We start from the raw sequence: 11,514 nt of genomic DNA on the forward strand, positions 1-11,514 counted from the left end.
CTGTTTTAAGCAATAAGAACCTTGTAATCACATTCAACAGGACTTGCTGCTAGCATTAACTTGACATTTTGATGGATTGTGCATACACATACAGAATGTGTTCCTGGTGCACCAACTGTGACACATCACTTGGGTCGAAGTACACAAAATTTAGAAAATCCAATGTCAGATCCATTCTATCTTGATAAGTTATAAACATTTCCTTCAAGTTGCTGAGTAGTAGTCGCTTTTGCATTTGCATTTTTATTCCATCTGCATTTCTAATGGAAATGTAATCTTTCTTTCCAGGGCATATCCAACTAAATTCATCATCTTCAAAAAATTCCATCACTTTTTTTTTTTTTTATGTGAACGCCAAACACGAGAGGTATTAGAACCTATAGTACTTAGTACCGTGCTTGGGTTGGAGGTTGAGAAGACGAAAGAAGATATTTGTTGACGTTGCACTTGAACTTCTGTAGATTGTAATTTTCAGGAAATACGTATGAAGGAAGGTTGTTCCAGAAAACGGCAGTTGAATGAATAAATGAGGAAGATGAAAAGTTGGTTCTGTGAGTTTGAAGTTGGACACTAAATGGATGTTGACTGGTGGCGGCATGTGTTCGGACTGTTTTGAAAGAGAGAGCGGGAATTATAGAAGCCAATTCAGAAGAACAGTGCCCATGGAAGAATCTGTAGCAGAGGCATGCAGCAGAAACAGTACATCTATGAGAAAGCGAGTGGAGAGACTCTGTTAGAGATGAATCATTAATTAACCTAACTGCTCTCTTCTGAATGGAATCAAGAAGCCTGAGAAAGGTTTTGGGGGCACCACCCCATATGTGGGAACAATATTCCATGGCAGGGCAGATTTGCGTTTATACAGAGTGAGCAGCTGTTTGGAAGAAAAGTAACGCCGAGAGCGAAAGAGAAAACCAAGTTTTTTAGATGCAGAGGAAGCAATATTTGTAATGTGCTTGTGCCAAGAGAGATTAGAAGTCAGGGTAATCCCCAAAAGAGATATCATTTTGCCTAGAAATTGGAATGTAACTAAAGATAAGCATAGGAGCAGAAGAATCCTTTTTGCGAGATATAAGACAAGACTGAGTTTTAGAAGGGTTGAAATCAACTAAGTTGTCTTTGCCCCACTGGAGAATTACCTGAAGATCGGCATTTAAGGAATTGGCTATCATTGGCAAAACTATGGATAGGATTTTCAGTCAATGGAAGAAGGTCATTAATATACAAGAGGAAAAGAGTGGGGGAAAGAACTGAACCTTGGGGGACACCTGCATTAGTGGAGAAGTTAGAAGACAGAGAGCCATCTACCATCACTTTCAGTGAGCGATCACAGAGAAAACTGGATAACCAATTACTAAAAACAGTTGGCAAACTGTTTTTAGTAATTGGTTCTTCCATCTTATGGCAAACCATAAGATGGAAGCTTGTTTAGAAGACCTTTATGCCAAACACGATCAAAAGACTTTGAGATGTCAAGAGCAACTACTTGTGTTTCACCGAACCTTTCCACTGAATTAGTCCATAAATGGGTAACATAAGCCAGAATATCACCAGTGGATCAACAATGACGGAATCCATACTGGCGATCGTTGATCAGACGGAAGGTTTCTAGGTAGTTTAAGAGTTGGCGGTTAATTGATTTCTCCATTACTTTAGAAAGAGTAGAAGTAATTGCAATGGAACGATAATTGGATGGGATGTTCCCTTTTTAGGAACTGGCTGGATATGAGCAAATTTCCAAGCAGAAGGAAAAACACCTTTGGAATAAGAAAGTGAAAAAAGGCGGCAAAGAATAGGAGTAAGTTCAGGAACACAGGTTTTGAGAACAAGTGGAGAAATACCATCAGGACCTGGAGCTTTCTTAGCATCAAGATTAATCAAAATCCTTCTGATATCCTTTTGACGGAAGACCACAGGAGGCATTGAATGGAGCGTGTTGGGAATCGTGGGAGGTGTTTTACCAAGATCATTAATACATGAGCTGGAAGAAAAATGGGATGCTAGCAGGTCAGCTTTATCCTTGGCTGAAGTGACAATAGAATCATCTGGTTTGGACAGAGGTGGGAGCAGAGATGGGCAAAAGTTGCGGCCAATAGCTTTGGCAAGAGACCAGAATGCTCGGCTACCATTAGGGCAAGAAGCAAGTTTTCTACTCTTAGCCTGTTCAAACTCTAGTTTGGACTGATTAATAACTGCTTTACAATTGTTGCGAGCTTTGGTGAAGACAGAAAATGAAACTGAAGAATTAGAAGCCAATTACGATATGCAACATTCTTCTCTTGAACAGCCTTAGCACATTTATTGGAAAACCAAGATTTAGATAAAGGATTCATTTCTGCAAGAATAATTTCACTGACACGATCTGAGCAAACATTGCCATCAGAAGTTTTGAAACAGTAATCCGACCAAGGAAAAGAAGAAAAGAAGTCTCGCAGGTCATCCCATTTTGCATTCTTGTAATGCCAAACAACATGAGGTTGGGAATAGCCATGAGATAAAGGTTCCATTGGAGAAGAGACAATCACCAAGTTGTGATCTGAAGTACCTAAAGGACCTCTCACTTCGACCGTGTACTTATAAGGGTTGTTTGTGAGAAAAAGGTCAAGCATATTGGCTGTATCATTAGGATTGTCTGGTATTCTTGTAGTTAAATGAACAATTTGTGCTAGGTCATTAGTAATTGCAAAAGCCTCAGCATCTCGACCTGCTGGGTCGGTGTGACTAGAAAACAGAAGCCAGCTGGAGTTTTGAACATTAAAATCACCAAGAAAAATTATCTCACTGTTAGGAAAGTTTGACTGGAGAAAGTCAAGTTGCAAAGAGAGGAAGTCAAAGAGCTCCAAGTGATTAGTGGAGTTGGGATTTTAAGCCAGAGAAGATCAAAGAGAGGAGATTCCAAATTGCCAAGTCTCTGACAGGGAATATCAGAACGGACATATGCACAAGTACCACCTTTGAGGCGAAAGGAATCATACAGCAAATAATTTGGGCATCTGAGATGAGCAGTAGTTGAATCAACCGATAACTGAGATTCTGTCAGAAAAAGTACATGGGGTTTGACAGACTGCAAGTGGAAGTGGATATCGTTGAAATTAGAATTGAGGCCACGTATATTTGTGAAATGAATTAGGAAGTCCTTGGGAGGTTTAGATCTTTTTGCAGATAAGCTTGCTCTATTAGTTTGACAATTCATGGTGTATTCAATAGTAAGAAAAAGTGGGTGGAACATGCTGTATGAAGTAATGAAATTTTTGGATATGGCATACACGTGGTAAGAATATACCCAGATCCTTGACATAACGTGGCCTCGACAATGCTCCCCACATACACACTACTCGGACTCCCTCCAGTCACTATCTGGCAGAGTAGAGGTAGCAAGAGGTAGAGGTTTGCTTTACTTGCTCAGAAAGCTTTTTTCCAGGCATGGCCATGATTCCTTCTTCTGCTTTAAGTTTTCTAGCTTTCTTGACCATTCTTTCTGAGACACTGAACTCTTCCATTGTTTTCTTTATGGACCAACTAACTGGAGCTAGTGTTACTATTTGAAGTATTTCTGAATTACTTGATACCATCAACTTTTCTTTCAATTCTTTCGGCAGCTCATTGTAATCTAAACAATTTCCACACTGATGACTTGCACTTGGCTCCATGATGTCATTTGGATCCAAGCCGCCAATAGATGCAATTTTACTGGAAATTACATCTTGTACTTGACTTCCTTTGGCATAGCCTTGTGAGTCTCTCTTAACCATTCACTTAAATTTCAGAGGAGAAATACCAATAGCCATCAAACTTGTGTTCAATCTTGATGGCTATTGTAAAATCAATAGTAAAATCAATTACATGCATTTTGTCATCATGGTCTGATCCAGATGAAGTTGATGTTCCGGTTGCTGCTTTTCGGCTGTTATACTCTTTTCAGCATGATGTTTGTTATTGTTATTTGGTTTTTAGGAGCATTAGCAACTAAGGCCATATTGCTCGGGGATATGCAGTGGTCTTTCCCTGACCTTTCCACATCCTCCGTATTTGGTGGTGACGGCTCGAACCCCGGTCTAATCAAGAACTGTGTGCTATGCACTGCTGCTCCTTCCCACCTGGCTACGGAGGCACCTCAGCATGATGATGGACACAGCTTCTGACCTGGTTTTATGTCTACCTTTGTTAGGTCTTTCAGGTGGTCTGCTATTGACAAATCAATTGATTGTAAACTGTTTTTCACCATATGATTTTTTTTGCAAAATTTCAAATTTTGTCAAAGCAAAGCTTCATGATGTAGACAAATTGTCTTCTTCACCCAGTTTTAATCCACAACAACGATCTATCAGCTGTTGTTCTTCAAATTCTTTAAATAATTTTAACCTAGTTTTGCATGTATAGAATAGCACAAGATATTTAGAATTATCCATATGACTGATGGTGCACGAGTCCAGCTTATCTCCAGCAAAATCTTCTGATTCCATGGCTTTCTTGCTGACTAATAGTGGACTTTTCTGCAAGCAATGAAAACTTAATTAACTTTATTACAGTCAAACAATAAAAGATAGAGGAACACATTAATAACAGCATGGTTCAAACATCGGCTATTTATACTTTTTTTTGTACGATTCTAGAATTCTAGAATGTTCATCAGTTTTTTTGGAATCCAAGAATGTTCTGGAATTCTAAAATATACTCTATTTCTAGCTTATTCTAAACATTAGGCAGGATTAAGAAAGTGTTCTGCAACAAAAGCCTTAAGTGTAAAGACATAACATATAAACCCATGAAACTCTGCTCTTTCCAGTGGTGACAAAAATGAGAGAATTGAACGTGTCCACATTAAGATATTTGCCCCTTAAGATAGGCCAAATTTTACTTTCAAATTTTGAGTCAATCTTTGAAGGAATATATCTCAGCCCGAAAACAAGTATAAGAGCCGATATTTATTTAGGCTGAATTCATGCAGTGGAATGTCCAAAGAAGAGTTATGACTTTCAAAAGTCTTGCTTAAATTTGTTACAACAAATTTTTGTTGCCAGTTTTAGACCGCATTGTAAAAAATGTGAAGGATTTTGAGCCTGGACACCAAAAGTTAGCTAAGTATACCAAGTTTCAGAGCACTACCTCTCACCGTTGTGCAACAGTAACACTTAAAACTTTGAAAATTTTTTGTGATTTATTCCGCATAACACAAGTGACCGCCACAAAAAAGGTGTGGTGCCTTAAGCATACTATATTTTGAACTGAAATTTTGCACAGCTTCATTTGAAACCTGTTTTTAAACATCCACACAGAGTTTCAACAAAATTGAAGATGGTCGAGCAGGGACTCCTAGGCCACTTGACATGGAATGACCCTTGGTATATCCGGCTAAATGTCCAAGTTTGCAGATGATACGAAGGTCAGCAGGGTTTTTAATGATACTAATGACAGTAAGCTGCTGCAACATGATCCTTGCTCAGAAGGATCTATAAAAGTTGAGCAGATGGGCTGAGAGGTGGCAACTGAAGTTTAACATTGCGTAATGTAAAGTACTGCATATGGGAAGCAGTAACTCCAGAGTAATGTATCAACTGTGTGGGACTACACTGACAGTAGTAGAGAATGAAAAGGACCTGGGGGTAATTTTGCAGTCAGATATGAGGTTTTCTGAGCAGTGCAAATGGTCTGCAAGAGTAGCTCATGTTGTCTTGTCAATGATATATATAGGAATTTTTTTAGCAGGGATAAGGAGGTGACTATACCCTTGTATAAGGCAATGGTCTGGCCACACCTTGAGTACTGTACAGGTAGTTCTCGACTTTACGAGTTAATTCGTTCCTAGCGTGCGCGTAAAGTGAACTCATAAAGTGGGAATTTATTTTCCATAGACACAATGTTAAAAATAGGGGTTACATTATCAACAATGAAATTAGTTAGTTAATTAGTTTGTTTAAACAATGATTGATTTATCCAAAGAAATGAAAACAGCCTGTAAAATCAAGCAAATTATAATACTAGAGAAATTATTTATGGCTTACAAACGTTAAAGAATGTTTATTCTTCGTCGTCATCAACTAAATGCACACTTGTTGATCACTCAATGGCTCGGCATTCGTTGGTTTGTTGCACAAGGAGTTGTCTTCTCAGAAATGCTTTATAAATTTCAATAGATGCATAAGCATTTTTTAACGGAACGCACAAATTGCAACTATCATGATTTGCACAGAGTAACAAATTTGCGAAGCTTTAAAAAAAAGGAATGAGGAGAAGATTCTGAAAATTTATTTATGTTTTTTATACGATTGAAGATTTCAGTAAAGGGAAACACATTTCACCATAAAGTAAAAAATCACACAATTCCAGATATCGGTATTTTCACACATGCAATAACATCAAGTTTACTACCCATTTATATTTGCTTGCAGTAACAGAAAAGCCCAATAAACCAGAAAGTGCAAATTGTTTTTATTGTTTTACCATTGTGACCTCCAGAAATGTGCTTTAGAAAAATATCACAAAGCCATTCAAAATTGGTTCTTATAACATATGATAACAACGAAAGTGTAGTGCATTTAATGATTTGAATTGGTAACTAATACAATTTACACTATAAAAACGACCTTTTACTGAGTTACAAAGTGAAAATTTCAACTTCCGAGGTTGTGCAACGAATTACCAAAAAGGGTTTACATTACAATATTTTTGCGATACGATGGTAGTGGATTAATATTGTAAAGCAGGGTACACTGTATTGTATAGCTATACGCATGGTTTTAAATGCGGTATTTATGAATATTTAATTCATTTTTTGCAATTAATGTTCATATTTTCGATTTTGTTGATACTTGGGGAAAAAACGAGGGAACTTGTAAAGCGAGAACTGCCTGTATACAGGTCTGGAGGCCTCATTTTAAGAAGGATGCAGAGCTGCTGGAACGAGTACAGAGAAGGGCAACAAGATTAGTGAATGGAACTAAGGGTTGCTCATACGAAGAAAGGCTTAAGTTTTCCAAATTACATGTCTGGAGACTAGGCATCTGCGAGGTAATCTGATTGAGGTGTATAAAGTCTTGAATGGTTGGGCATGCTCAATTCTGATGGGATTCTTACTCTTGTTCAGAATAATCACCTGAGAGGACAAATTCAAATTGAGGAAAGACAGTTGTAGAATAGATGTGCGGAAGTTTGCCTTTAGCCAGCAGGTGGTTGATTGCTCGAACAAACTTCCATCCGTCATGTAGACATTGATAGCTTAAATAGATTAGAGGCAGAACTAGACAAACACTTGGTTCAAGTGGATGGGTGAAATGAGAAGGGGTTTTTTTTTTTTTTTTTTTTATTTGGCTAATGCTATATAAGCTTGCATTCTTGCATCATGTGCCTTTACTAATGCTAATGCTAAGTTGTTCTCTCATGTAGTTGAGGTTGACAGTTTGAATAAATTCAAAGGTCAATTGGATAGTAACCTATATGAGGAGGGAAGCATATAATTTGTATTTTCTTATCTACTTGTGTTTTTTTTTTTGCCAGTGCAGCTAAAGTCTGTGTAACCATGTAAAATCCTTTCCCAGTTATATTAAAACTTAAGTCAGATATTTCTGCAACTCCCCCCCCATCCTCTCCATATTATAATGTAGAGACACACCAAAGATGAGGCTAGAGGAAGTCAGTTTTATGTGGCCATTAGTCAGAGTTACTCCCATCTTGAGGCTCTTAACGTGGCTATGGGTTCAAACTTAAAAAAGGGCAGAATTCCTGGTAGGTTTATATCCAGTCCACAAAATTTCAACCGATTTATTATTCCAATCATTCCACCTTTTACTGAACATTCTAACCACTACTTCTCACCTGTTCTCTAAACAGAGAGAGAGAGACTCTACCTGTAACAACCGAAGGTAACAGCACTACAGAACATCACAGAAAACTGCAATCTTTTCAGATGAAGAGAAAAAGAGTCAACTTATCAATCTCCTGGAGATTGATAAGTTGAATCTGTAGTCTGAAGTTATTCAGCTACTTTACAACAGAACTATCCAAGATCATAAAAACTTTGAACTCTTCATTTCAGTATAAATGAAATGGATATTTCCTATTAATTTTATACAATTTTATTTTTAGTAAATAATGGCCCACTGTAAAAGATTCTCAGGGCAGGATTGAAACAGCCAGAGTTTCTATTGAAATCTATACATATACAGCGAGATGTCGCATATGAATATACTTTCATGGTTTAGAACTTTTAACGATTATAAGTGATGGAGAAAAATCCTGTAAAATACCTTATATAAGAAGTTTAGAATGCTTAAATTAGCACAAAATGAACCTTTAAGCCTTGTATCTGTGAATTACAGGATGTTCTAAAATTGCAGAGTGAAAATGCTTATTACTGTAACTTAAATAAAATAAAATAAATAATATTTAAGTGCAACAAAGTTTTCATTTGGAAAACTTTGTTGCTTTATAACTCTGCACACAATTACACATGGTTTTCACTAGCAGATGTGGCTGATATGCTGTCAAATATGTTTTCAAATAAAGGACTTTTTTTATAATATAAACTATAAGTGTTTACATGCTTGTATATTTTCTTATGCATATGACTTGTGGAACATGTCCCATTTGGTTCACCATTCCTGATCTTATATCTTTAATAAATAATCTTTATTTAATGTACCTTTATCTAGTAGTTACAAATAAAAACTACACCTACATAGTGTCTATTATGGCAGGAAGGTGGGAACAAAAGGTACTAGGTTAAAAATCTTAGAAATTACACTGCTAGTCAACAATGGAATATTAATTTTTACCCTAAACTGGCAGAGAATGTGTCATAAACCATTAGGATGTGCCATAACAAATTAAATGAATGGAAGGAAAATATATATATACCTGTAAACTTGGTGGTGAAAATCTTTGTAAGGAATTCTTCCTGGTTGATTTATAGCTGCTTTCTTTTCTTTGTGCATCCATATTGTGAAAAGATATAAACCAGGATAAAGCTGGTTGCTTCCTATATTCATGATCTGTTTTCTGATGATGATAGTGAGATTTAATATTTCGGCTACTTTTATTCCTATTTTTTTTTTTGGGACTTCTCTTTGCCATTTTAGATGATGGGCTCAAAGAAATAAAATATCGTTCTGATTCTTTATAATTTTTTTTAAGATACAACAAGGAATCAGAAGTCTGAATACCTTTAGATTCTACTTTAGCTGTACATCTCCTTTGCTTCACCTCATCTTCTGAAGGCAGAGGGGTAGGATAGTTTTGACTGAAATCTTTTTTTATTGATGTTATGCGTAAAGTATGGGTTATTGAACTTGATGTATTTTTCAGTGAAGTTTGCAAAATCTGATGTGAATCATCCTCTCTCGCTGAAATTTTAATATTTCGTTTTTTTTTTGATCTAGGAACGGAATACAAATATTGACTAGGATCTTTAAAAGAAACTGGCTTATTTTTTTCTGTTATACTGCTCTTTGAACTACTGTTCATACTTGATTCAGTTGTTCTAATATAAGTACATTCAGAAGAATATAAAGATTTAGGTTCTGTTTGTTCCACATTACTAGAAGAAGCTGTAACTGATGCTGAAGAAGAGGACGAAACTGCTGTTTGAAACTTTAGGGTCTGGAACAACAATAAATCTTCTAAACTTTCTAACCGCTCAACTTCAAGTTGAAGTCGTTGCAGATAATTTTTCTTTTGTCTCTCCATAAGATGCCGAAGTTTATCAAGTTCATGACGAGCTGTGTGAACTGCTTTATTTTGTGCTTTTCGATTTGTTTTGCTCTTTTGTTTTGTCTGACTATAAGAATTTGAGGAGTCTGTTACAACTGTTGTTGTTGTTGTTTGGCTTAGAGAATCTTTAACTAATGATCTTCGAATGTCATTTGGATTCTTAGATTTCTTAGAAGGGATGCCAGAATGAACAGCAAGAGAGTGTGAAGAAGTTCTTGGATATATTTCTTCTGCTACTTGATGTAACTGCTGGGATTCTTGGTAGATGCTAGAGATCAAATCACTACCTGTATGAGTTTGTTTGCAGACTTCTGACATTTTATCATGCATTTTGGCACCTTCAACGTGTGAGTGTAACAGAAGTGGACACTTTGAAATCTCTTGATCAGCTGCTACTCTGCTTGAAGATGAAATATTTATGGGAGCTTCATCAACCTGCCGATTTCTCTGTGACAGATCAACATATCTAAGAGGAGAAGGTTCAGAATGAGAATCTTGGGGCTTTTGCTGAATACTATTGCTAAGTTCTACATGTGTTGCATATTTTTCTACAAATTTTCTTGAGCCATAAATGCCAGGCATCAAAATTGGAGGATCACAACGAGATCCCAAAACCTGTGGTGGAAACTTAGGTGGTTGGGCATCATCAGACCCTAAAGCAAACAAACAAATAACTTTCATCTTAACAATACAATAGTTATATTATTAGGATAGAGAAAATTAACTGAAATTATCAATAAATATTTTACAAGTGTGAATATTTCTTTTAACAGAATATTTACAATGTTTTTCATAAGCAATACAAAGGTTGTGGTCAGCACAGGCAAACAAAAAATGATACTGCATAAAAATGGAACACGAGACTGTATAGACTATCATATGTGAATTTATTCAAAAATTAATGGATTTACAAAAAAAAAAGTATTGGGAGGAAGGAGGTAGGCTGATATTTCACGAGCTACTGTGTTCCCCTCTTCTGAAGTAAAAATGTAAAGGGAGACTTGTAAATGACAGTATTGTCAATTATTGTAATAAACGGAAAGTAAGCTTACTCCCCCCCCCCCCAACCATCTCTCTGATAATTAACAAATTTCATAGTATGTGTTGCATGAATTTTGCTTTTAAGGGAAAATAATTTCAGGTGCACATTTTAAAGGCAAATTATATATCTTATGACAAGAATTTTTGCTTTTAAATTAAAATGTTTTAAGGATATATGTATTAAATTAGTATCGCATATGATGTATAAAGCAGAATTAAGTATTATGTACAATTTCCCCTTTTTACAGCCTCAGAAGGAAGGCAGCTCCTGAAATATTAAACTAAAAATCCCTGCTCATTTTCCACAATATTTTGTTTACAAATAAAGTGATTCATAAATTTTCCAAATGACAGTCTATGCAGTTTTACATTCGTTTTTATGCTATTTATACCCCTGAATAACAAAAAAAACCTTCTTACACTATATCATGATGTTGGATTTACAAAAATCTTTCTGATAGATACATGGATATAACAATGAAAATAAGAGCAAAAATGTTTCTAAAGTGTGGGAGAATTGATTAAGATCAACATTTTATGAGTGATGAGAAAAAATACTCAATTTCAAACAAAAACTTTGTAATAGGCCTGGTTTACAACCATCTAGCCACTGTACAAATTCATAATGAATAATAGGCTCAGCTGAGTAACTTTCATTGAGATTACTGGAATTTACTTTTGAGTCACGGCCATACATCTATTTCATCACCAATGCAATTGATGAGTTAGGGTCTCTTTCTATCATTTTTTTCAGCTCCTTGTACAGTT

The 11,514-nt window shown here is 36.1% G+C and overlaps 1 protein-coding gene across 1 annotated transcript in view; it reads right to left on the reverse strand.

The window, feature by feature from the left end:
• Positions 1-9,048, reverse strand: part of LOC150078286 (centrosome-associated protein ALMS1-like) — a 71,824-nt gene extending 62,776 nt beyond the window's left edge. The window contains exon 1 of the mRNA XM_090385265.1: positions 8,854-9,048. Within this exon, the coding sequence (XP_090241391.1) occupies positions 8,854-8,934 (81 nt within the window). The 5' untranslated portion in view covers positions 8,935-9,048. The remainder of the gene's footprint in view (positions 1-8,853) is intronic.
• Between the last annotated feature and the right edge of the window lie 2,466 nt (positions 9,049-11,514).

The sequence above is a fragment of the Mastigoproctus giganteus genome, chromosome 11 (genome assembly GCF_048544385.1).
Source record: "Mastigoproctus giganteus isolate SK-2022 chromosome 11, ASM4854438v1, whole genome shotgun sequence".
Classification (NCBI taxonomy): Eukaryota; Metazoa; Arthropoda; class Arachnida; order Uropygi; family Thelyphonidae; genus Mastigoproctus; species Mastigoproctus giganteus.